This window comes from Setaria italica, chromosome VII (assembly GCF_000263155.2).
Source record: "Setaria italica strain Yugu1 chromosome VII, Setaria_italica_v2.0, whole genome shotgun sequence".
In the NCBI taxonomy this organism is placed as follows: Eukaryota; Viridiplantae; Streptophyta; class Magnoliopsida; order Poales; family Poaceae; genus Setaria; species Setaria italica.
Window position 1 is genome coordinate 18204036 of NC_028456.1, and position 26302 is coordinate 18230337.

General features: G+C 43.6%; 2 protein-coding genes across 8 annotated transcripts in view; both read left to right on the plus strand.

The window, feature by feature from the left end:
* Positions 1-12507: 12507 nt before the first annotated feature.
* Positions 12508-22104, plus strand: LOC101782758 (DNA-directed RNA polymerase III subunit RPC4). Of its 7 annotated transcripts, XM_004975383.3 has the most exons (12): positions 12508-12671; positions 14451-14514; positions 14595-14656; positions 14766-14835; positions 14932-14974; positions 15437-15517; positions 15730-15767; positions 15844-15907; positions 15988-16076; positions 16253-16489; positions 16576-16749; positions 18835-18967. In XM_004975383.3, the coding sequence occupies exons 2-11, from the start codon at positions 14467-14469 to the stop codon at positions 16729-16731; spliced, it is 888 nt and encodes a 295-aa protein (XP_004975440.1). In that variant the 5' UTR covers positions 12508-12671; positions 14451-14466; the 3' UTR covers positions 16732-16749; positions 18835-18967. The 7 variants fall into 7 exon arrangements, with proteins under 7 accessions (XP_004975440.1, XP_004975439.1, XP_004975438.1 ...); XM_004975382.4 differs by lacking the exons at positions 12508-12671; positions 18835-18967 and adding an exon at positions 12690-13437 and having other exon boundaries at positions 16576-16861; XM_004975381.4 differs by lacking the exons at positions 12508-12671; positions 18835-18967 and adding an exon at positions 13444-13834 and having other exon boundaries at positions 16576-16861.
* A 2821-nt stretch (positions 22105-24925) lies between these two features.
* The window catches only part of LOC101775898, a 3602-nt gene continuing 2225 nt past the window's right edge, over positions 24926-26302 (plus strand). Inside the window, exons 1-2 of the mRNA XM_004977899.3 lie at positions 24926-24986; positions 25361-25586. Coding sequence (XP_004977956.2) covers positions 24941-24986; positions 25361-25586 — 272 coding nt within the window. The 5' untranslated portion in view covers positions 24926-24940. The remainder of the gene's footprint in view (positions 24987-25360; positions 25587-26302) is intronic.

Below are 26302 nucleotides of genomic sequence, written 5' to 3' on the forward strand. Positions count from 1 at the left end.
AAACTAACTTGGGTTGGCTTTGGCATCGTCGACTAGCCCATGTCGGGATGAAGAACTTGGCCAAACTTCAAAAGGGCGATCACATCCTAGGACTAACAAATGTTGTCTTTGAGAAACATAGGATGTGTAGCGCGTGTCAAGCCAGGAAGCAAATTGGTGCTCCAGACCCCACCAAGAACATCATGACTACGTCAAGACCATTGAAACTTCTACACATGGATTTATTTGGATCCATTAATTACGTTAGCATTGGCGGTAATAAATATGATCTTGTTATTGTTAATGATTTTTTCCCATTTCACTTGGGTCTTTTTTTGCATGATTAAAGTGAAGCTCAAAGGATAGTTAAGAAATTTATTAGAAAAACGCAAAATGAATATGAGTTGAAGATCAAGAGGATAAGGAGTGACAATGGCTCGGAGTTTCGAAACACCAATGTTGAAGAATTTCTTGATGAAGAAGGGATCAAGCATGAATTCTCCGCTCCATACACTCCTCAACAAACTGGTATTGTGGAGAGCAAGAACCGAACCTTGATTCAAGCTGCAAGAACTATGCTTGACGAGTACAAGACCTCGGATATTTTTTCGGCGAAAGCAATTAACACGGCTTGCCATGCCATCAACCATCTCTACCTCCACAAATATTTGGGCAAGAAATCCTATGAGATAATCACCGGTAACAAACCCAAGGTTCACTACTTTAGAGTTTTTGGAAGTAAATGTTTATTCTAAACAAGAAACTTAAAAGCTCCAAGTTTGCACCAAAGGTTGATGAAGAATTTTCTACTTGGTTATGGTACTAATGAACATGCCTATCGTGTTTTCAACAAAATCACCGGTTGTGTTGAGATCACGGTAGATGTGACTTTTGATAAATCCAACGGCTCTCAAGTAGAGCAAGTTGATAAAAACCTTGTAGATAATGAGGAGCCACCTTGTCAATCAATCATGAGAATGGGCTTGGGTGAAGTGAGATCACGTGAAGTTGAGGCTCAAATACCGGTTGAAAAGGACAACAATGATCCATCATCATCAACAAGAGTTGAACCACCAAGTTCTCAACAAAGCCAAGATCAAAGTCAAATTCATGGTGACAACCAAGCTCATGGGATTGATCAAGGGGGAGAACAAAGTGGTGAAGCTCAAGAAGATGCTCCACAAGTTGAAAATGATGATGATGGACCAATTCAACGTTAATCACAAGTGCCTCATCCAAGAGTTCATTAAAGCATTCAACAGGATCATATTGTTGACAACATCATTGGAAGTATCCAAAGAGGGGTAACTACTCGTTCACATTTAGTAACCTTTTGTGGATGGTACTCGTTTGTTTCTTTTTTGGAACCTCTCAAGGTAGATGAAACACTTGATGATCCGGATTAGGTGATTGCTATGCAAGAAGAATTAAACAACTTCACAAGAAATGAGCTATGGGAGTTGGTTGAAAGATCCAAAGCAAAATGTGATTAGCACCAAGTTGGTTTTTCGCAACAAACAAGATGGGTTTTCCGCAACAAACAAGATTAACATGGTGTGATCGCAAGAAACAAGGCAAGGTTAGTTGCACAAGGTTTCACTCAAATTGAAGGTTTGGATTTCAGTGAGACCTATGCACCCGTAGCTAGGCTTGAGTCAATTCATATTTTATTAGCCTATGCTACTTACCATGATTTCAAGTTTTATTAAATGGATGTGAAAAGTGCATTCTTGAACGGCCCCCTATCCGAGTTGGTGTATGTGGAATAACTGCTGGGCTTTAAAGATCAAAAATTTCCCAACCATATGTACAAGTTTCCTAAGGCGCTCTGTGGGCTTAAGCAAGCTCCTAGAGCATGGTATGAATGCCTTAAAAATTTTCTTCTCAAGAACGACTTTGTAATCGGCAAAGCTGATTCTACTCTTTTTACTCATAAAGTTGATAAGGATATATTTATTTGCCAAATATATGTTGATGACATTATATTTGGTTCTACTAATCAAAAATTTTGTGAGGAATTTAGTAGGATCATGACCAAAAGGTTTGAAATGTACATGATAGGTGAATTGAAGCTCTTTCTTGGATTTCAAGTCAAGCAAATGAAGGAAGGGAGTTTCATATGTCAAACCAAGTATGTGAAAGATATGCTCAAAAAGTTTGACATAATTGATGCAAAACCTATCAAGACATCCATGGCATTGAATGGGCATCTCAATCTCAATGAAGAAGGAAAGTCGGTTGATCAAAAGGTATATCGCTCCATAATTGGCTCTCTACTTTACGTTTGTGTATCTAGGTCAGATATTATGCTTAGTGTGTGCATGTGTGCAAGATTTCAAGCCAATCCTAAGGAATATCATTTGATGGCTATTAAGAAATTTTTGAGATATTTAGTATGAACTCCTAACCTTGGTTTATGGTATCCCAATGGCTCCACTTTTGATCTACTTGGCTATTCCGATTCGGATTATGCCGGTTGCGAAGTAGACCAAAAAGTACAACGGGGACTTTCCAATTCCTTGGTAGATCCTTGGTGTCTTGGAGCTCTAAGAAGCAAAATTTGGTTGCTTTATCCACCGCCGAAGCCGAATATGTGGCAGCTGGTGCTTGTTATGCCCAACTCTTAAGGATGAAGCAAACGTTGAGTGACTTCGATTTGCGAGTTTAGCAATATTCCACTCTTGTGTGACAATGAGAGTGCCATCAAGCTAGCTAACAATCCGATGCAACACTCTCAAACAAATCACATAAATATTAGATATCAGTTCTTAAGGGATCATGAGGCTAAGGGAGATATTGCTTTACGTCATGTGAGCACCGAAAGGCAACTTGCCGATATCTTCACTAAGCCTCTAGATGAGAAAATGTTTTGTGCTTTGAGGAATGAGCTAAATATCTTAGATTCTCGTAACTTGGCTTGACTTATTGCACATACTTGATTGTTGACTAGATAGGAAAAATGGATTTCTTTGTGTTGAGTTTATTTTAAAACTTAGATTTTGATCTTTGGATTAAAACTTGACTCAAGTGATCATTGTTATGTAATGTTGCTTGTTGGCTGATCACTAAGTGTCAAGTTATCTTATATATCCATAAGCCATATATCTCGAAATCTCAATCTTTATCCATCTCAAAATCAATCTTTTTGGAGCAATTTCAAATCTATCGGAACTTCCGGCACAGCACCGGAACTTGCGATAGCCACCGGAAGTATCAGTAAAGTGCCGACCGAAGGTTCCCAGGAGAATTTTCATTATCATCGGAACTTCCAATGCATAGTCGGAACTTTCGATAACCATCGAAACTTTCAGGTTTTCTCCAACAAAGGGTGCTCAGGAGTTGGATTTATTTGCCATCGAAACTTCCGTCGTTCCGTCGGAACTTCCGATAGACTGTCTATGAGTATATATACCTGTTGGATACCCCTTAAACCCTAGCTCTCACCTCACTTCAAACTGACACCCCCTCCTCTCCTCTTTCAATCTCTCTAGGGAATCTCAAGTTGCAACCGTGGATTTTCGTTGCTAGTGCTATCTTCAGATTCTCCACTCCTCGGAGGTTCCGATCCCCATCGGAAGTTTTTCGATTCGCATGGGAAATCTTCGAGGTAACTCATTCAAAAATTCTGTCACCCGATCTCTCAATGTAGTAGGAGTTAATCGTTTTCCTTTGGGGGATAGACTCTAGATTGTCTTAGAACTCATGCCTATGATCTTGTCAAATTTGGTGGGTACAATCTCTGATTCCATGAATTGTTGGATGAACTTGGGCTCTGTTGGATGTTATGACCCATTGGAAGTTCCGACAAGTACCTGAAGTTTCTGTTTTGATTCATGTGCATCATCTCTTGACTCTATCCTAATCATTTTGTAAATCATGTCAGATGGGTCGTGACAAGAGAGGCAAAATAGGGTGAGGAGACCCCGAAGATTGAATATAACTCACCCACTGAATCGGAAGATCAAATGTCAATTGCTTAAAGAAAGGGAAAGAGGAAGGCCTTTCCCAAGGTTCCCATGCGAGCTAGAGGTAGGGAGAAGCCTATTCCAGCTGGGGGGCCTAGACAAGGTGGTCGACCTTGCATAAAGAATGCATCCGCTCTGGGTGCTCATATGGATGAGAATGAGAGGATCACTTTGGATTTTTTTTTTTGAACAAGTGATCCTTCGCATGTCCAAACCCATTCGAGAAGAGCGGCCAGGATATAATGAAGTTCGGATGGTGGATTATCAAAAGCGCAAGCATGATATACGAGTTCTCCAGTATGATAGGCCATCCCAATATCAAAAGGAATGCTATGGGGATGTTCATTTTTGGTTGCGCTTCCACGCCAATTGGTATGAGTCAGTGATCTTTTGCAAGACTCATCCTACCACTGAGATAAAGTCCATTGATTGGCCATATTTCAATGCAATTAAGGTACCTATCATTGATCAAGTTTGGGAAGCATGCAGTAATAAGAATCTTACCCCTCTTATGCAATTCAATTGTGATTGGAATGAGGAAGTGAAGCGTCCCCACATAAGTAGAGACTAAATGTGATCCAATTTATCAGTCCCAGGAGGCTGATAACACATTTATTCAACAGATAGTTCAGAAACCGTACAGCTCCCGAAGGAGTGGGCGGGCAAGCCACACCCAAAGCAAGACTAAAGCGATAACAACACAAATCCAAGTTGCAGTCCAGTCGGACTCCGGGCTGCAATCGGAGCTAAGCGTCAGCGGAAGCATCCTGCAAAAGGGCCAACACCGCAGGCAGCGTTGGGTGCAGACGCAACCTCCTACTCGAAGTCCTCGGCGACGAAGTCCGGATCCTCCCCTGAAGTAACAACACAAGGGTGAGTACAAAAGTACTCCGCAAGTCCAACCCCATCCACGGAGGGGGATACAACAAGAATATGCATATAAATAATCAAGGTATGAGCTATGGTTTATTTGCAGTAAAGCTGAATTTTTAGACACATGCAGGGTTCCATTTCAAAGAAGTTTTATGAAAAACATTTTAGTAATCAACATATCAAGTGGGGTTGATCCTACACAAAGGATCCGAGTTTTATCGCTACCGGACTCCCCGTCCGCCGTAGCGCACGGCACACCTGCCGGACACTTCCAAAATTCCACACACCCACACACACAGTAAAATACCAGTCATCGCCAAAAGCTAGTTGTGTGACCGAGCCGTAACTCGTCCAATGTCGTGGACACGGCTACCCGGATAGGTTTTAACTCTGCAGAGGTTGTACACTTTTCCCACAAGTAGGGTACCGTATCGCGATCACCTTAGTGTCGGTACGGATCCTAACAAAGCCATTACCCACCTTAGCCAACACTGACTAGTCAACACGGAAGCGCTCAAGGGTTAGCAACCCATCCATGGGGCCGAAACCGGGACCTAAGTCACCAAGAGCTTAGTCCTTTTCCAAGGCCTCCCGTTGCTCACCAGCACACCTGAAGCCTAGCAGTTTAGCTAGTGGGATTTATGCTAAGCCGTTGCCCATACCACGGTCAAGTGGTTGTACGATGATGGAATTAGGCAGGATGACACATCAACTCGGTCCTTAGCCATGACAAGATGGATATCTCCCACTTTGCTCAACCACTAAGGTACGAGCCCAACAACCCGGCGTTCCACACAAGAAACACCCATCCATCTCATCCACCACCTCTCTTTGCACCCGAAAACCCAACTCCTCAGTTAAACATACTCACACATTATTTTCCGAGTAAACAGGTGTAGTCATGTTTGAATTTGGATAATGAGTTCCTAAGCATTCTAGCAGTATTTATCATCTAAACAGAGCAACTCATATTTAGAGATAAATATGGGACAACAAGGAATAGTCATAACAATCAAGGGGTGGCTATCCAACCATGTCTTGCGATAAAACAATATGCATTTTATAAAACAGGCCAATAGGTTGTGTCTGAAAAACTGGGTATTAAATATGCATCAAAGGGTGAGATTGGACTTGCCGTTCTCAAAGCCTTCCGGGAGCTCCTGCTCGCGGTACTGGTCCTCGGGCTCGGGCTCGCGGTCGAACTCCTCCTCGCGCTCCTCCTCGGGTACTCCGCGATCTACGGCACACACAAACGAGCACACAATAAATAAAAAGGAAAAAAAAGATTTTACCCTTGAGCTCCGAACAGGAAACATGAACGGAAAATAGGTAGGCAGGGTATTTTCATGAAATTTTGATATGCCTCGGCGGAAATATATGAGAGGAGGCTGTGGTCGAATTTGGGGTGGATTGGAGGAAATTTGGCGCATGAAATGACGGGTTAAAGGAGTATTAGGGGCTTTAATACGGGGTTTAGGACTGAACCGCGAGAGCAGGGGCCTATCTGTAATTATTTTTGGAATGGTGGGAGGACTTGTTCGCGAATCAGGAAAATTGGTGGATTGGATCGCGAGGAGAGGGATTTACCCCTTCTTCTTCCTGGAGACAACAGAAGGTGGAGAAGAAATGGCCGTCGGCGTTCTGGTGGTGGGAGTGGAGGAAGGCAAGGTGCTCGTGGTGAGGGTGTGGAGGTGCAAGGCTCGGCTTCCCCCCCTTTTATAGGCGGCGCGCGGGCGGGCGAGGGCTGAGGCAATGATGGCGGCCGGACTTTTGGCCGGTGGCGTGCCGGGGTGGTGAAGCTCGTGGACGGCGTGGCGGCGTGGTCGACGAGGCCACAGGGGCGGCGACCGGTGACCGGCGACACGACGCGACGCACCGAGCCAAGCACTAGACGCCAAGGCGTGAGCGGGCGTGGCACGGGCGACGTGACGCGGCGCGGGCGCGGCGCGGGGCGGGGCGGCGGCGGCGGCGCGACGCAAAACGACGGGCGCGGGCGCGGCGCGAGGCCCGACGCGGTGCGCGGCCCAGCACGCGGACGCGCCTCGGCGCGCGTGCCGGCGTTTGGTACCAGGCCAAGCGCAAGTGGGGGGTGGCAGGGGAAGTAAAGAAGAGAGAGAAGAAGGAGGAGAGGAGGAAGAAAGAGAAGGAAAAAGGAGAAGGGAAAGAAAGAGGAAGAAAAAGAAAGAAAGAAGAGAAAGGGAGGAAAGGGAGGGGAAAAGATGGCGAAAATTGCGGGATTCGTCTGCGCGCGGTGATGGACTTGACGGGCACGCGGCGAACATTACGGGGAGCGGAAAATGGAGAGTTGACAAGCCGGGGCCAGGACGGCGGGGCCGACGGAAGGGATAGGATTTGACGGAGCTCGGCGGTCGGAAAAATTTTGGAAAGTATTTTTAACGGGTGATTTAACTGGGTGTATTTTACGGGCGTTACAGGAAGTCATTGCTCAATTTTATGCCAATCTTTATATTGATCAGGTCAATAAAGTAATGCGTTGAAGTCTTCAAGGGAAGCCCCTCTCGGTGACATATGTAGAATTTGCAAGCATTCTTGGTTATGGCGAAGATGATCTCACTAGATATAAGATTCATGAGATGAAAAATGTCATTCAGGATGGTGAGATGTGCTTCATGTATGACATTGCATATGGGACAATTGAGCATGGTATTACCAAGGGTATGCTTCCTTTCTACAAATTGCTCAACCAGCTCTTCCGCTATACCCTTTGTCCTAAAGGTGGTGATGCGGACAACATTTCCAACGTGTTAAAGAACCTACTTGCAAGAATGCATCCCGACAAGGATGAATTTAGTGTCTTTAACTTTATTTGGAAAGAGATTATTATTTGCTCTTACTCACCGAAGAAGAGTTGTCACTATGCTCCTTATATTTTTGCTATGATCAACAAAGTGATATAATTGGAGACCTTGATGGACAAGGGTCATCCAATCTACAAGCTAAAGAAGGGTCATATTGAGCGGCTTTGCAAGATTGGCTCCCATGGTATTCGTCCTCCACCTCCACAAGGACCTTCTCAGGGACCATCTATTGGAGCTTCACCTTCTCTAGGGTCATCATCCTCTCATAGGACATCTAGCTCTAGAGGTCCTCCACCCTCCCGTGCTCCTAAGAAGAAAGGGATCTTCAACTTCTTATCACAAGGTCTCTTTGCTTGCTTCAATGTTGGCCATCACAATGCGGAAGAAAATGTATGCTCACAAGAAGCATGTGGATGGGCAGCTCTTGAAGATAGAAAAGAGGCAAAAGGAGCTCATGGCTAAGAATGATATCCCACACTCTCCCGTCCATGCTCCTATGGAGTTCTCTCCTCCACCGGTATTCTACAACCCTTGGGAGCAAATTAGACAGCCCTCCATGTTCTTTGGGGCTCCCCAAGAAGAAGATGATTATGATTTGGGTGGGCGCGAGGAGTCCAAGAAGGAAGAAGAAGATATCCCCGCTGCTCATACTCCGGAAGATGAGGGTGATGATGATGATATAGGGATGAGGATGATGATGATGAGTGATGGCTATGGAAGGGCCTCCCCTTTTTGGAGCTTGATGCCAAATGGGGAGTGAGCTCACCATGGACCATGATGTGGTGGCTGCTATATATTTTATGAGCTTGAGTTTGTGGGCTTGTGGACATGTAAAACTTTAATTTGGTGTGATGTGTGGTGTTTCAAGTGAGACTTTTAAATTTGTAAGACTTATTTGTGCTTTGCTATGTTAGTGTGGATCTAGAACTTAATGCTTATGATTATGTGATGATCATGGTTTAATGTATTGTTTATTTCCACTTTGTAGATGTGATATATCTTGTCATATGCATCACGTTGATTTTAATATCACTCTTTGCACCCCACAAATGCAAGGATACAGGGAGCTATCTTAAAATGTGCAAATGGTATTTGAGGGCATTTTTTGATTTTATCTTGAAAAATGCACATATTAAGGGGGACATTACCTATATGATTGCATTCAAAATGTTTATATACTTCTCTTGTGAGCCTTAGTTGTGTTGTCATCAATCATAAAAAAGGGGGAGATTGAAAGTGCATTTGGCCCCCTAGGTAGGTTTTGATGTTGGTGACATGCATAACTAAGGAACTAATGAATTTATCGAGAAATTAACAGGTTCAAATGTTAAGAAATGAAAAAGGGCAAGAAAGGATCCCAAATTTGTTTGAAGGGCGGTGTTGAAGCATAAAGGAAGATCTTTTTATACTTTCTATTTTTGAATTTGAGTATAGGAACACCATACTATAAAGGGGGACGCGGATGGATAGCTTAAAGATGTCAAAGTGCTTATTTAAGATGCTAACCACCTATGAGAGACACCACTCACATACTTGCACATTAATTTCTCACAGTTTTTGTGAGTGTCGGAAGTTCTGACACCTGACGAAAGTTCTCAAAAACTTCCGACAGGCCCGACAGGGGGTGCTCAGCGGGTTTAATTGAACAATGTTGGAAGTTCCGACCCTGTGTTGGAAGTTCCGATAATAGGCACCGGAAGTTTCCAGCAACTTCCGGCAAGGGGTTCCCAGCCATTTTATTTGAATTGTGTCGGAAGTTCCGACACAGTGTCGAAAGTTCCAACAAACACTTAACAAACTGCAACAGCTGCAACAGCTAGTTTTTGGGGCTCAGGTATTTATACCCCCCTCAGCCCCCCTTCTTTTGCTGCTGACCAACCATGAGATAAACTCCTCCTCAAGCATTCAATACTCCTCCCCACTTCCTTTTTGAGCTAAATCTTTAAGAGTTTTGAGCTAGAGCTTTGGTGAGAGAAGGATTTGAGGTGTGTGACTCAATCTTTGAGTGAGAGGTCAACCAAGTTCATCTCAAGAGCACTTGAAGCATCTTCGACCTTCGATTCATGTTTGTTACTCTTGAAACTTGCTTCTAGACGGTTCGACATCGCCCGTTTGAGTGCCCTCTCGTTGTGGTGCTCCCGGGAAGTTTGTATTGTCCATCCTCTTGGAGGATTAATAGTAAGTGACTCAATCCTCCTTTGTGGTTGATTGAGAGAGGTAAAGGGTTAGTGAGGACCCGGCTCTTTGTGAGCTCCTCAACGGAGATGTAGCTCCCTTTGTGGGAGTGAACTTCGGTAAACAAATCTTTTATCTTGTGTTCTTATTGTGTTCTTCAATTTCTTGTTGACCTTGAGCTTGATTTGTGCCAATCTACTTTTGGTGAAGTTTCTCTCATAAAGATCACCTGTAGTAGTTTTTATATATCATTGCTGAACTTTTGATTCAAATAGAATCTACTGAAACTTGTTTGTTTTTGAATTTTGTAGAGTAGTTTTTACTCTATCGGAAGTTTCGACCTATTTAACACCATTGCGAAGAATTTTCAGATCGAGACTATTCACCCCCCCTTTAGGCATCACACGATCCTTTCAAAGTAGTTGTGTTTTCTATCTAGGTTTTCCATGCAATACTCAAGAAGTCATAATGAACAAATTGTGCAGGTTTCTTCTGGCTCGAATTGCAAGTTTGTCTAGGAAGTTGCAGCAATGGACACAAGAGAAAAGCATTGTTGCGCCGTGGGGAGATCAATAAGCGTTCTGTTATCACTCCCGATATTGACTACTTGCTGGGTTCTGTTGACAAGATGGAAGAATAACCCATTCATTTCTTTTGGGTAAAAAACCATCATGGCCATATGCCGCATTGCAAGGGACTATTTAATTTTTTTCTTCATAGAACAATCTAGAAACTCGGGGGGGGGGGGGGGTTCTGAGCACAACAATTTTGAGTTGCAAAATAAATATGGCAAACAATAAGGAGTCAGAGACAAGGTCTCAAACAAAGGAGGCAATCACAAATAGGTTAGTGTCTCAAGGGAAAACTAATTATGGATCAAATGTATCTGCCCTGCTTTATTGAAAACCACATGGTCGCAGTTGCGCAGGCATGGTGTGCATGGCTGGTGAGCATGGCACATGCGCTGGCACTGGACACACGGACATGGCCAAGAGGGGACGTTCCTGGCTTGGGGTTGACCGACGAGGGCATCGGTCTTCTAAGGGGGTGAGTATGTAACATCCTGGTCCAAGGCTTAATAGGATTGATAGAATACTCATACCAACAAGTTGCAACTTCTTTTCCGGAAGCTCATCCTCAAAGAACTCCGGGGTTAAGCGTGCTTGGCCCAAAGCAATTTCGGGATAAGTGACCGAACGGGAAGTTCTTCCTGGGTACGCACGAGTGAGGACAAAGTGCGCAGAAAAGACTTGTGTTGGTCTGTGAGGGAATTCTTGATATCCTAGAGAGCTGCCAGGTGTAAGCGGGCCCGGTCCTGGGGGGGCGGGACGCCACATGGTCCGAGTTGGGGACACCTACTAACAAAAGCACTTACTATCTATGAGATATAGAGCTAAAAGGATTTTTAAAATATTATATTTTTATGATTATTGCACACTTTTTGCTAGTGAAGTGGAGATTGATTTATTTGCATTTTGCAATAATGCGTTTAACGTACATTTTTGAGATTTGGAGCTGGATGTTTGATCCCAGTTTTCTTGTGACCAAATGATCTTGTTTTGCAAGTCTTTTCATAACAAAAACTCTTGTTTTTTCAAATTATGATGTAAAACCTACAATAAAACGTATCACCGTGTGATTGCTGCTAGTTGATTTGGTGCTGGCCCAAAAGAAGGCCCAATAGGCTGGGCCTGGCATGCCTAAAATTGCAATCACGGCCGAATCATTGAGTGTGTGTTCTAATCCTAGAGGCGCATCTTGAACCAGTTTTTTGAACTTTTCCTTAAAAAATATGATCTAGTTTTTATTAAAACTTTCTTTTAAAGACATGTTTCGTTTAATCAAGATAATGATTAGTCACAAGAGATCTACAATATTTGGTGCACACATGCACAAATTTTTAGCTTTGTAAATGAAACTAGTTTAAATAATTTTGAGAAAAAATAAAGAAGTACTAGTCCTGTGACTAAATTGACATGCAAATGAAATTTTAAACTCAAAAATCATTCAATCCCTGCAAACATGCACCAAATTCTATTTTGTGCCAATCTATGTGCATATGTGCAGCAAAAATATTGACCTGGACGATAGTAGGTAGTTTTCTCAAAATTTTGGGAACTATATATTACTCATACACATTTTCTTTTGTCCAATTTTTGACAATGGCTTCCTCACTCTTCTCAGTGCTCTTCACGCAAACCATCCATACATGTACTTACTATATCCGTTTTTATTTAAATGACGTCTGGACAAACAAGCTAAGAATTGAAATAAATGTTGACGATGCAGGTCAGCTACAAACCATACATACATGTACTTACTACCTCCGTTTTTTGTTTAAATGATGTCCGAATAAAAACTTTCACCTGTTACGAGTGCAAATTCTGGTCGGGAGCATCAATTATTCGTGAACGGAGGTAGTACAATTTAGGAATTCAAAATCTATCTTTTGAAAGAATTTAATAGGAGGCATTATTTTATCCTTTAATTAATATACAACATGCGCCAAACATGAACCTGCCCGGTTACACCTTCCCAATGATTAATTCTGGGCCAATGGATTAAGCCTCGTGGATCAAAAATTGAAGCTGAAATTCAGCTGGCGTCGATGCAACAGCAGGCAGACCAGCATACTACAGGCCGAGTCTGAGAACACAGGACAGGAAAACGAGCAATCAAGAACCCTAGCCTAGCTTCACAACGCGGCAGGCCCAGGACAGAACAGAATTACCGAAGTGCCCCTCGCCATTTAACCATCTCATCCCCTCACCTCCCCGACGGCGACTCCCCTCGAGCTCGCCCTCCTCCCCCCGCCTCGCTACCGTCGCCCGCTCTTCCCCGGCCAGCGATCATTCAACTGGTAAGCCCCCGATTCCGTTGCGCCCCGCGGTTCCCTTACCCAGTTGCCCGCGGGCCGGCCGGTCGGCCGCCCGCGCGGCGCTGGGGTTTGCTGCTGAATCGGCGAGTCGGAGGAGCCAGGACAGGATGGGAGGCGGCCGGCTGCCTTGCGTGGTGTACTGATGCGACTGTCACGGCGCTGGCTCGCGGTTTGTTCCTGGTTTAGGTTTTTTTGGGTCTGTAGAGGTGATTGCTTTTGGCTGGGAGGCCCGGATTGCAGTCCGGGCGTTGGGCGCACGGGGTGTGGGTATCACAAAATCGTTCCTTGACTCGAGGAGAGCTCCATTTCGGTGCCGTCAAGCGGCCTGATTGGCGAAATTCGAGTGGACTGGACTTTTGAGGTCAATAGTGAAGATTATTTCTCTGGTAGGAGTATAGGATTGCAAATAATTTTATTGTTTCAAATGATCGAGAGCTGCTGAGCAGGCAGATTGGTAGATGATTGATTTTAGCGTGCCATATTTTTTACGTTGTCCTTTAATCTTTCTGACATTTGCTTGCCACTATTTTGTGGACACACTTGTTGCGCTCTGTTTCACCCTATGCTTTTGTGTTTCTCTGGCATGCAACTGCTTTGTAGTCCAAACAAATACAACTCCACGCATGATGGCTGCCAGCTTATATGCATATTGTTTGTTCCGATCAACATGAGAATATGAGATTGGATTGAATTGAGATTTTGGAATTGGTACTGCATGAGAGCTCCCAGGAATACTGTGTGCAGGAAGGTGAATGTCTAGCTAATTTTGACTTTTAAAATCAGGATGCTTTTGTTTTTATGTTTCAATGGCGTTCTATTGCTTCATATTAGAGCCACTGATTAGGGAAAGTAGCTTTCCATGCGATACACGCATGTAAATGCCACTAATCTTTGATGGTGTTTTCATGATCAGTTGGGTCCCCTGTCATTGGGTCGTTTGATTTTCGTGCAATGTCGCAAATCACTAGCAGAAGGCTGGTAGTGAGGTAGGATTGGAAGAGGGAAGGGATGAGGAAGCTTAGTCTAGATAGAATTTTGGAAGGGAGTGTAGATTAGGCTCACCCATTTATAGTGGTGCCAAGCAGGGCCAGGCCAACGCCGCCGCTGCCGCATCGCCGTCTTCTCTCCACGCCCCTTTCCATCAGGTAATTCTCTCCGGCGGCATGGGGCACCCAGATGCCTGTTCTTCCTTGGATCAATCCTTCTTTTAAGTCAGTCTTGTGTCTTTGTTTTGGTGGTTATGTCACCGGACTGATTGCTTGCTGCTGGAATGCTTTACTCCCTCCTGTCCCATCATCATCACGTGGATACTGAAACTGCGGGGTAACTGATAATAAGTTCATAAGCAAATGGTTTTTGAGGTCACCTGTGCTCATGAATTAGAAAAGAGATCAATCCAGATGGGGAAGGGAGGTAGCAGGGTTCTTGATCGTGCCCCAGACTTTTCAGCACTAATCGCCCCTTTGGGCTCTGGCGCCACTAGAATCGGGAGTATTTGCTTCGTCCTCTTCCTCTAACGCCCTTTTCTTTTGAAGTTTTGATCAAGGGAAGCAAGTTTTCTGCTGCTAACAATTGTCTGTTTATCTTGGTCAATGGATTGGGAGCATGGGCATTGATGTTTTTCACTGTGTTGTGGTTTAGAATACTTCAATCGAAGTTGAGAAGCAATTTCGAGTTTCTACTTGCTGTGCAAATTGTAGTCAACTTCAATGTTGAAAAGTTGTAAGCGTAACACATCAGCTCACAGCTTCACTCTTGTAGGTTTTCTGATTTTATTATGGACGACAAGAGTAAAGTCAAGAAGGAAATGGGTGCTCCTCGAAAGGTTAGTATCTCTTTTCCTTGGCTGTTCACAATGCCAGCTTCTTCCGTTTATTGCTTACCATTGTTGTTTCTTGATGTAAGGGAGGACTAAAATTTGCACCCAAAGTACCTGTGAAGAAAGCTGCCAAAATTGTTCCGAAAAAGTAGGTGATTGGTCCGTGTTACTTTTCTAAAACTTGGATAGCTTCCATTTAAAATTTGCTAGATTAGCAATTTCAGTGATGTGTAATTTGATTTACTCTAACTTGACAGGGAACCAGTTGAGGATAGCAAGGATGAAACCGTCGATAAGGAATTGCTGATGAAACTTAAGGCATCACAGGTACTAATCATTATATTTGGTCCTTCATTTGTTGTATCTGCAATCTTTTCACTTGATGCTTGGTTGATGTATACAATAATTTGTTTCATTTTGCAGATTACAGATCCCTTTGCTAGAAGAGTTAAAACTGAGGATAAGCGTAAGAGTGCTTATTTATGTTCATTCCATGCTTTATAGTCTAAACCTCATCACCACCTAGTAAATTTGTTACTCCTACCTCTAAAAGAAGTGTTATCCCTGCAAGCTGATGTGCTCGCAGCTACTCCTGTGAATGGTTATTGATGTATGTTGCATCACGTTGGATTGTCTTAAATTTTGCATTGTGTTGTGCATGCACCGAACTCTTTCTTTCCAAGTCTTGAATTAGTGTACTAAAATTTAGTGCATGTAGTACAAGGTAACCAAGGATTTGTTACAGAGAAGGTTTATTCAGAAAAAAAATCATTAGTTTCTTTCTAAATTGATAGATCCAATTGTTATAATTATCAAACTAGTATCTCATTGGTGTTTATAAATATACAATTTTTATAATATTGGTGGGGATTATTTATTTTATTTCTGATGCACATCTAGCTAACGATGTATTGCTCTGTTTGCATAGCAAAAAGCCGGACACAAGTTGCATTTGGACAAGGAAATTCTTCTTATGCAAGATCATTTTCTATGCCAAAACGTTCTAAAGGTATTGGTGGAAGATATTTATCTTCATTGCTTATGACTCTAAACCGTTCACTAAGTGTCATAATTCTGAAAAATTGGATTAGTCTGCTGGCTGGGTTGCAAATTTTGCTTTTCTCTTTTAAAAGAACATAGAATATATGTAATGCTTGTTTGCACATACAGATTGCTGTATTTGGACCTTAATAACTATCTTTGTTTCCATTTCATATGCAGATGAAGAGAAGTTAACAAAAGAATATGCAGAGCCATGGGTGAGTAAAGATCAGATTACTAATTCAGATCGCTTCCTACTCAGACCTTATCCATTGATTTCCTTTTTTATTACAGGACTATAACCATACTGATTATCCTGTTACTCTCCCATTGAGGAGGCCCTACTCTGGAAATCCTGGTATGCTGTTGTCTTTGTAGTGAAATTGCAAGAATTTTTCTTCAACCGACCTTTACACCCTTCCTACATCCCTAATGCAGAAATTCTTGATGAGAAAGAATTTGGAGAATCTTCTGCCAGCAGAGCTCAAGATGCTAAATTAACCGCAGCGGAAGAGCTTGGATTAATCGTATGTCGCAGATTCCAACACCGTTTTTTTTTCTGATTATATGTATTAATTATTAAAGCAAAATCACTTTGTAAGCTCAATTGTGTACACTAAGAATCAACATTGAACTGCTTAAAACTAATATAGTTGTACAGACCGTGGCCATTGCTGCTCTTACACATGTCCCGTGTTGACAGGATCGATCGGATGAATCACAATTGCTCTTCATCCAGTTGCCGTCTTCTCTTCCTTTACCATTGCAGCCACAATCAGTTGCTGAGCCTAATAAAGGCTCTGAGGAGAGACGTCAGGGCATGAAGCCATCATCGCACTGTGGCTCGAAACTCAAGGATCTGCCTGGGGGTTATATGGGGAAGATACTTGTATATAAGAGTGGTAAAGTGAAGATGAAGGTCGGAGACACGCTATTTGATGTGAGTTTCAAAACTGGAAGTAGTTCTGTTTTCTATCTAGGTTTTCCATGCAGTACTCAAGAAGTCACAATGAACAAATTGTGCAGGTTTCTTCTGGCTCGAATTGCAAGTTTGTCCAGGAAGTTGCAGCAATGGACACCAGAGAAAAGCATTGTTGCGCGGTGGGGGAGATTAACAAACGTGCTGTTATCACCCCCGATATTGACTACCTGCTGGGTTCTATTGACAAGATGGAAGAATAGCCCATTCATTTCTTTTAGGTAAAACAACCATCATGGCCATATGCCACATTGCAAGGGACTATTTAGTTTTGTTTCTTCAGAGAACAATCTGGAGTTTACTCTTCCAGAAACTTGGGGGGGGGGGGGGGGGGGGGGGGTCCCTCAGCACAACAATTTTGATCGAGATAATGATTAGTCACAAGAGATCTACAGCATTTGGTGCACACATGCACAAAATGGAAATGAAAATTTAAGCTCAAAATTCATTCAATCCCTGCAAACGTGCACCAAAAACTATTTTGTGCCAGTCTATGTGTTTCTGTGCATATGTGCAGCAAAAATATTGATCTGGATGATAGTAAGTAGTTTTCTCAAAATTTTGGGAACTATATATTACTCATACACATTCTCTTTTGTCCAATTTTTGACAATGGCTTCCTCACTTTTGTCGGTGCTCTTCACGCAAACCATACATACATGTACTTACTACATCCGTTTTTATTTAAATGACGTCTGGACAAACAAGCTAAGAATTGAAATAAATGTTGACGATGCAGGTCAGCTATACCTTTGTTTTTTGTTTAAATGACGTCCAAACAAAAACTTTCACCTGTTACGAGTGCAAATTCTGGTCGGGAGCATCAATTATTCGTGAACGGAGGTAGTACAATTTAGGAATTCAAAGTCTATCTTTAGAAAGAATTTAAAAGGAGGTATTATTTTATCCTTTAATTAATATTCAACATGTGCCAAACATGAACCTGCTGGTTACACCTTCCCAATGATTAATTCTGGGCCAATGGATTAAGCCTCGTGGATCAAAAATTGAACCCTAGCCTAGCTTCACAACACGGCAGCCCAGGACAGAACAGAATTACCGAAGTGCCCCTCGCCATTTAACCATCTCATCCCCTCACCTCCCCGACGGCGACTCCCCTCGAGCTCGCCCTCCTCCCCCCGCCTCGCTACCGTCGCCCGCTCTTCCCCGGCCAGCGATCCCGATTCAACTGGTAAGCCCCCGATTCCGTTGCGCCCCGCGGTTCCCTTACCCAGTTGCCCGCGGGCCGGCCGGTCGGCCGCCCGCGCGGCGCTGGGGTTTGCTGCTGAATCGGCGAGTCGGAGGAGCCAGGGACAGGATGGGAGGCGGCCGGCTGCCTTGCGTGGTGTACTGATGCGACTGTCACGGCGCTGGCTCGCGGTTTGTTCCTGGTTTAGGTTTTTTGGGTCTGTAGAGGTGATTGCTTTTGGCTGGGAGGCCCGGATTGCAGCCCGGGCGTTGGGCGCACGGGGTGTGGGTAGCACAAAATCGTTCCTTGACTCGAGGAGAGCTCCATTTCGGTGCCGTCAAGCGGCCTGATTGGCGAAATTCGAGTGGAGTGGACTTTTGAGGTCAATAGTGAAGATTATTTCTCTGAGAGGAGTATAGGGTTGCAAATAATTTTATTGTTTCCAATGATCGAGAGCTGCTGAGCAGGCAGATTGGTAGATGCTTGATTTTAGTGTGCCTTATTTTTTTACGTTGTCCTTTAGTCTTTCTGACATTTGCTTGTCACTATTTTGTGGACACACTTGTTGCGCTCTGTTTCACCCTATGTTTTTGTGTTTCTCTGGCATGCAACTGCTGTGTGTCCAAACAAATACCACTCCACGCATGATGGCTGCCAGCTTATATGCATATTGTTTGTTCCGATCAACATGAGAATATGAGATTGGATTGAATTGAGATTTTGGAATTGGTACTGCATGAGAGCTCCCAGGAATACTGTGTGCAGGAAGGTGAATGTCTAGCTAATTTTGACTTTTAAAATCAGGATGCTTTTGTTTTTATGTTTCAATGGGGTTCTATTGCTTCATATTAGAGCCACTGATTAGGGAAAGTAGCTTTCCATGCCAATACACGCATGTAAATGCCACTAATCTTTGACGGTGGTTTCATGGTCAGTTGGGTCCCCTTAAGGAACAGACAACCTCGTCCACGAGGATATTTTCTCTATGGAACTTAGTTTCCAGAAGTTGCTCATCCATTCGTGTATCAAAACCAGATTCTGTTTATATTACAATTTGCCAGTTGTTGTTTTCTTTGCATCTCAGCATGGTAAGTCTGCTGGATTTTTGTCCTTTCAGATATTAGGATGGACGAAGTCACGCAAGCTGTTGAGAATCTGAAGAAAGAATGGAACCAAGCGGTTTCTCAGCTTGAGGAGAGCATTGCTGCAATCAGATCATGTGGAAAAACAGGGAAAGGGACAGAGGAAGCAAATTCTCTTCCAAGGTTGAATGGTTCTGCACAGGATGCTCTGCAATTGCTCAAGTCACTGCAGTTTCGTCTTGATCTTCTAGCACAGCAGCTTCCCACTTTTGAAGAAGTGCAGTCTGGCCAAGCAACCTTAGAGTCATGGGATGAACAATACAAGAAGTAAGATAGTCTTGGAATCTTTCCTTTTGTTCTCCTTTTTAACCTGCTTCGATTTCTAACAATTTTGATTGTGTTGGCAGGCTGCGTGCTAGCCTGAGGAATGCTAACTTACAAGCGAAAGAGAACATTAGAAAAGCTGCTCAAGAGGAGGTGTGTGATTTTGCCTCAATTTCATGATATTAATCTGATTGATTTGCTGTCTGAGAACTAATACTTCTTAGAGCATCACCAATGCAAGGGAATTACAAGTGAAAGGTTATGCCGCATAATAAAGAAATTATTTTATGAACCTATTCTTTATATGCAAGTATCTCTTCTCGTAGGTGTTTATGGACTCACTTAAGTTCAGAAGCACCATTTAATAGTTGCTTTAGTTTTTGCAACTTCTTTTGCAAAATTGGCAAGAAAACTACCTGTAGGCACCATGCACCTTTTTAGAGCATTGTAGGTGCCCTTATAACTTAAGGCTATCAGTTTCTAATTGTCTTTTCTCTAGAGAGAGCTTCTTCTCGGGGGTGGAGAAGAGTCTACCATCCGCAGGCGTAATCTCCAGTAAGTTGATTTTCATGAGGTCATCTTTCCTTTAAGCCAATATATGGGATATTTAAGGAGTTTTCATAATTTAGTCAGTTACATGGGCATCCCTTCCATCTGGTTTCATCAAATCTGGGTCACTTGAAATTTTAAGGACCAGATAAGGGCTATGACTTTTGAATTCTAGTTTGTTCTTATTTCAAACTAAGAATTATGGAATAATTTGCTGTGTTAATGCATTGCACTAATGAATGAAACGCCCTTCTACATTTGTAGTCCAAGTAACATCCAGTTTTGTCGTATAATGTGATTTGTGACCTGTTGAATGGTGCAGGACAAAGACTGGGATGACATCTTCTGCTGAAAGTATCACTGAGAGCCTCCGACGGTCTCGCCAGATGATGGTTCAGGTTAGCATGTCCACGTTTTCAATTGATAGCTATTATGCTGATGGCTTATTGCTCGTTAATTTGAAGCCAATTAATATAAATGTTTACAGGAAGTGGAAAGAAGTGCAAGTACCTTGGCAACATTTGGTATGCATTCTTATTTAAGCCTTTAGTCTGTTTAGAATATCTTATTTCACAATTGTTATCATTCCAGAATGATTGAGTTTTGTTGGTTGGTTTCCTGAATCTCCTGTACAATGGCTTGATCTTATTGTAATTTATTCATGTGATGGGTTGGAGAAAATAAAACTGCTTGGTGGTACACATGTAGTGTATTTATGTTTTAGGTTTTGTCACGTTATTCTTTGTAACTTTACTATGGGATGTTCTTCTGTTATGGTTGAAAAATTATAGTGCGTTCATGTACTTCATGGTGTATGAATTAAAACATTTTCCTTTTTGCCTGCATTTTTAGGATCGTCATAGTAAGATTGCAACATGCAAACTAATTTATTAAATTATGCAGATGAATCAACAAGTGTTCTTCGGAAGGCTGAAGGTGAATATCAAGGACACCGCTCTTTGCTGTCGCGGACCCGTGGTTTGCTCTCCACGATGCAACGGCAAGATGTTCTTGATAGGTAGGTACCCTCTGGCGTAACTGGTCGTATAGCCTGCATTCTTGTTTTACAGTCAAGCCATTTAACAGAAAGACATATCTTTATATAATGTGTACACCTACTAGCAGCTCTAGTCACGTTTTGCACAATGAATATCTACAAATTGAAACACATCCATGGCTCCTTTTGTAGAACTGGCAACGAATGCTATAACTGACAGTACTCAACTATCATTTGTCAGGATCCTTCGAGCCAGTGCATTTTTCATATTAAACACAGAACAACTTGCCAGGCTATCTTCATAGAGAAGTAGGAAATACATGATTCATTATAGCTCATCAGGCGAAAAAAAAGAGAAGAAAAAAATATTTGCAGGAAACATGCTAGCATTTGATTTGCATATTATCACAAGTTTGAAACTGAACAAAAGTTGTGTGAATTTATAAGTTATTCAAAAGCCTTTATAAAAAAAAAGTAGTATGAGTAACACCAAAGGGCACCATAATCATCAGATTGTCATCTAATAAATATTGCTACCTTCCTCTATGAGCTCTGGGGTCTTGTTGAGATGATTCCTTAGTCAATGGTGCAGTCCTGCCAGTTAAAGGTTCAAAGGCACATAACTTGTGGACTGCTTCAGTAGGCCACAGGTTATATTCTTATGCAACAGGAAGTACCACGAATGGATCAAACAACTCCTATCCTCAAAGTCCTATTACTTGTACGTTGCATCTCCAAGACTCTGTACTATGAAGCAAGGATGCATATTATCCTTGTTTGAAGGTGGATTAGTGCAGTAACATTCCTGACATACTATTTTGTTCCTAATTCCCAGAGGTTCAGCTGTCAGCCCAAAATGCTTAGGAAGAAATTGTTTTGAAGTATAAGTCTGGTGCTTCTGTGCTATGCAATCAGTTCTTTTTATCCGCTAGACAATGTCCTTCCTGTCTGGTAACAATTCCGTGTTTCTGTGTCAAATGTGCCATGGCCAAATGGCTAATTGCTAATTGCATCTGTTTCCCAGGGTCATCCTAACAGCCGGCTTTATCATTTTCTCCTTGGCGGTTCTCTACGTCGTCTCAAGACGCATTGGTCTGCTGACTCTGCAAAGGAAACTGGCTGATGCCATCAGATCAGGTTCGCTGTCAGCCGAGGACATCGTAGCGAAAGCCCAGCAGCATGGACCTGCCGCAGCTGATGCTGCAGGCCCCGCTCCTCCCATTTACGATGAACTGTGACTCGCATCTGCCCATGAGTTTTTTTTTTTTTTGAGAGGGCATTTGCCCGTGGTTTCTTATACATGTGTACCCAGATTCCCAGAAGCAATTGTAAGGCAATAGTTTCACGAATAAGCTATTGTTGAGATATATATCTACAGTGCAGTGATCTGTGATCAACTGATCATCAAATCATGCACCGACCTGTTCGATTAAAAGTCCATGATCTCGGCTCAGCCCACGAGCCCTGGGCTCAAAAGGCCTGTCTTTTTTTTTTTTTTGATAAGGGGCTCAAAAGGCCTTGGCATGCGCCCAATACACTAGTTGTCAGGCACCTAGCAGGAGCCGAGCGGCATCCCCCGGCCGGCCTCGTCCTTGGAGCGCGGCCAGGCGTTCCAGGTGAGGCGGACGGCGTCGGGGCTGTCCGGGTCGGCAGCCGCCGCGGGCGGCGCCACGGAAGGGTTGGCAGCCGACATCGGGGTGCGGCGAGCGGCGGTGCGGGCTGATCGAGCGGCGGTGCGGGCAGATCGGGCGAGGAGGTGGTGGTGATGGTGGGATGCGCTTGCGCTCTGCGCGTCTGTGCGGTGGCTTGGCTCGGTTTCGTCGTTCGCTGTTCGCTCCTCGATCTTTTTGGTTTTGTGCTTTGATTAGGGGTATTTTCATCTTTCTTCATCTTCATTAATGGACTTCCCTGAATACAAACAGGGTAGTCCAGGAACTAAATGAACCAAACAGAGGCTAACACACACGCACCACGAGAGATGGACTACAGCATGCCAGGCTCGAAGAACTCGTACTCGCCACAAGGCAAGATTGTGCTCCTCCTATACGATCACTCCATGCATGAATGTTCTTGCAAACTGTTCTAGTTAGTAGTACTGTACTAGGCTTCTTGCAAGGATCCCTTCAATCCGCAGGTTCTTCTCTGTAAGATCGGGCAATAGTTGCGATGGCTCAATCAGCTCGTTCCATGCACCATGCACGCCATTGCCCCGGTCCTTTCCCTGCTTCAGCAGCTACTGCCTGTTCCGACGATGGGCACTTGATTTCCTCAGCTCGTTTCGTGTCATGTTACTGAATATAGAATAAACACTAGTGGCATTGAACCATACCGAAAGGATGGAGATGTCCAAGAATTAGCTAGTCATCCAAAATATTTTGAACGAATAAAGTCTACACGTTTGGTCAAATTCATCTATGTGCCTAAGGTTCTAAGGTTCATTGTATAGCTATCTAACGGACAAAGAGTTTTGCAACCTGGTTCCTAACATGACAATTCTAGAAAGGTAAATGCGGAAAGTAATTACAAGAATTTAAATGATGATTTGTAAATGGCATAATATAAAGAGAGGTGGGAGGCTCAATTTTCCCTGATCACCTTGGCACTCTTCGCAGTCCTCATTAAGCTAGTCTCAGTGGAAGTTTCATGAAGAGTTTTACAGACATTAAATTCCATGCCACGTCAGCAATTTTGCTGACTTAGCAAGATCTTTGTAAGCAGAGAGAAGGGAGAGTTTCATCATATGTGAGAGGTTTTTCATCCCCATGACACTCAACAGGCATGATTACCTAGTTCCTAATCTTAGTAACAGTGCAATGAAACTGTGCACTGGGACTGACCTTAGAGCACCCCATCCAAGGGTAGCCCTCTTGGCACGTGCAATGACTAAGTGCTCCCTAGTGCAGAGCGTCAATGGTGTCCATAGCGGTGGGGGTAGCGAAGCAGGGTAGCATCGTTGGCCTCATTAGGCGAAGGAATGTCATTTCAGTGGGTGCTAGAGCGACAATATCGCTGTGCTAGCTCTATAAACTCAGGTTAGTGTGCTGATAGGCTATAATGAATCCGGTGGCTCCTAATCACCACTAGAGGCGAGGAAGAAGGCGGGGGTGAGGTAAAGGCATGGTTGAGATTGACTCTTAGAGTTCTTTAAAAAACAATGAGATAATGAGCCCACGGGGGTGCCTCACACGCTTATTGGAGGCAATGGTGGCAAGCAATGAGCAGAAGGATGTTAGGTGGCAGCGCTGTGTCGAAGCGGAGATGAGTCACAAGCAGTGTTTTAAATAGCGAGCTAAGGCATTTAACGTTCGACCTCCAAAAACAGCTAATAGCTGGCTAGATGAAGCTCTAGCGGCAAATAGCGGCTAAATTGTACATAGGAGCAAATAGCGGTACCCTCCTCAATCAACTATAGCGGAAGATAGCGGAGGCTATAGCCGGCTCTTTAAAATATTGGTCACAAGACAAATAAGAGGGGCTAGGGTTACACGGGAAGTAATGAGAGCCATTAGATCACCTTGATAGACGACTCCAAATTAGGTTGGAACTAAAGATGATGAGGTGAGAGATCGACCCTAACTTTTTCTCAATAGCAGAATAAGTTTATATTTGGTCCATGGACTCTTTAGACTATCCAATTTTAACCCTTAACTTCATAAGTTTATTTACGTTTATTCTAGGTGCCCCAATTTTCAATTCTGTCTAGTTTTGTCTCTAAGCCCAATCAAAGCGGTTTAGGGCTTAGTGGCAGCAATTTTTCTAATTTTAGTATGGAAGATTATTTAAATAGGGGAAAATACTCAACCACTTCTAAAAGTTCCAGAAAACCTAGAGGTTGGGACACATGAAATCGACCAAAATAACTAGGGCTCATGAACGAAGTTCTACAAGCTTAAAAGATTCAGTACATCTAAAAAATAAAGAGGGTTATAATTAAAATTTCAAATAAAAATGTATACTCCTTGTCATCTGATTGTTCATTTCTCAAAGTTCCTGAATCCAGTGCGGTGCAGCAAGTGGTGGTCTTTTTATCCCGTGAAGGGCATACATCTGATTGTTGCCAAAATGTGAGTTTCGGCGTATGGATGAATAGGCACAAGCGGTGCCGACATAGCAAGAATGGCGCCGCATGGAGTCATGGTCGTTGATCCAAACACCAGCACCGAGAACCCACCCTGGCTTTCTCGTCTTCTTCCTGCATCCATCTGCCACAATAAAGACACGTACACACAGCGGCCTTAGGAAAATATTAACACGCACACACCCAAGAAGAGATGGACTACAGCATGCCAGGCTCGAAGGACTCGTACTCGCCACAAGGCAAGATTGTGCTCCTCCTATACGATCACTCCATGCATGAATGTTCTTGCAAACTGTTCTAGTTAGTAGTACTGTACTAGGCTTCTTGCAAGGATCCCTTCAATCCGCAGGTTCTTCTCTGTAAAGTCGGGCAATAGTTGCGATGGATCAATCAGCTCGTTCCATGCACCATGCACGCCATTCCCCCGGTCCTTCCCCTGCTTCAGCAGCTACTGCCTGTTCCGACGATGGGCACTTGATTTCCTCAGCTCGTTTCGTGTCATGTCACTGAATTCCTTCTCTGAAGATTAGCCGCCCAGCCTTGAGCCACCAGAAAGAACCTCTGTTGTTCGTTCCACAAAGGCCAAGGTGATCATTTGTTAATTCCTTTTCAGTGCACAACTTGTACCCGCACGCGCAGCCAGGACTGTATCCTCCTCCGCAGGCGCCGGCGGCGAACCCGCAGGGGGGCTACCAGTACCAGTACCAGGACTGCTCCGGCGGAGCGGAGCAGCCTCCTTACAGCTACGGCCGCACCTGGCCGGGGCAGCCGGCTCCGTCCGACGCGGGGCCTTTCTACTACCAGGACGACGCCGACTGCATCACCTTCCTCGGAGGATGGTATGTTCGTTTCTGCTACGCTAAAGTTTTTTCCTTAGATGATGGATGTCTTTTGTTGCAGTAAAGCATTCACAACTGTAAAACTGAGCATTCGTTCTGAGGCTCAGTACCGGTTGCATTTTGGCCCGGTACTAATGTGAGTATTAGATCTTGTTTGGATACTGTGGCTAAACTTTAGCCCCTGTCACATCAGATGTTTGGATACTAATTAGACCTATTAATCATAGGCTAATTACAAAACTAATTGCACAGATGAAGGCTAATTCGTGAGATGAATCTATTAAGCCTAATTAGTTCATGATTTGACAATATGGTGCTACAGTAACCATTTGCTAATGATGGATTAATTAGGCTTAATAGATTCGTCTCGCGAATTAGCCCAAGGCTTCTGCAATTAGTTTTATAATTAGCTCGCGTTTAGTCCTTCTAATTAGCATCCGAACATTTAATGTGACAAGGGCTAAACTTTAGCCCAATGATCCAAACACGTCCTTAGTACCGGGTCTAACGGATAGTCCCCGAGATAGCCCGCGTGACCCCCTTTAGTATCGGATGGGGGCTCCACCCGGTACTAATGTGCCTGAGACTCTTCAGTACCGGGTGGAGGCTCCACCCGGTACTCAAGTGCTCTCATCCGCCACCCCACCCCACCCCACCCCAGCCCCCACCCCCCACTGCCCACTCCTTTCTTATCTACTGAATGTCGATTAAGGCTG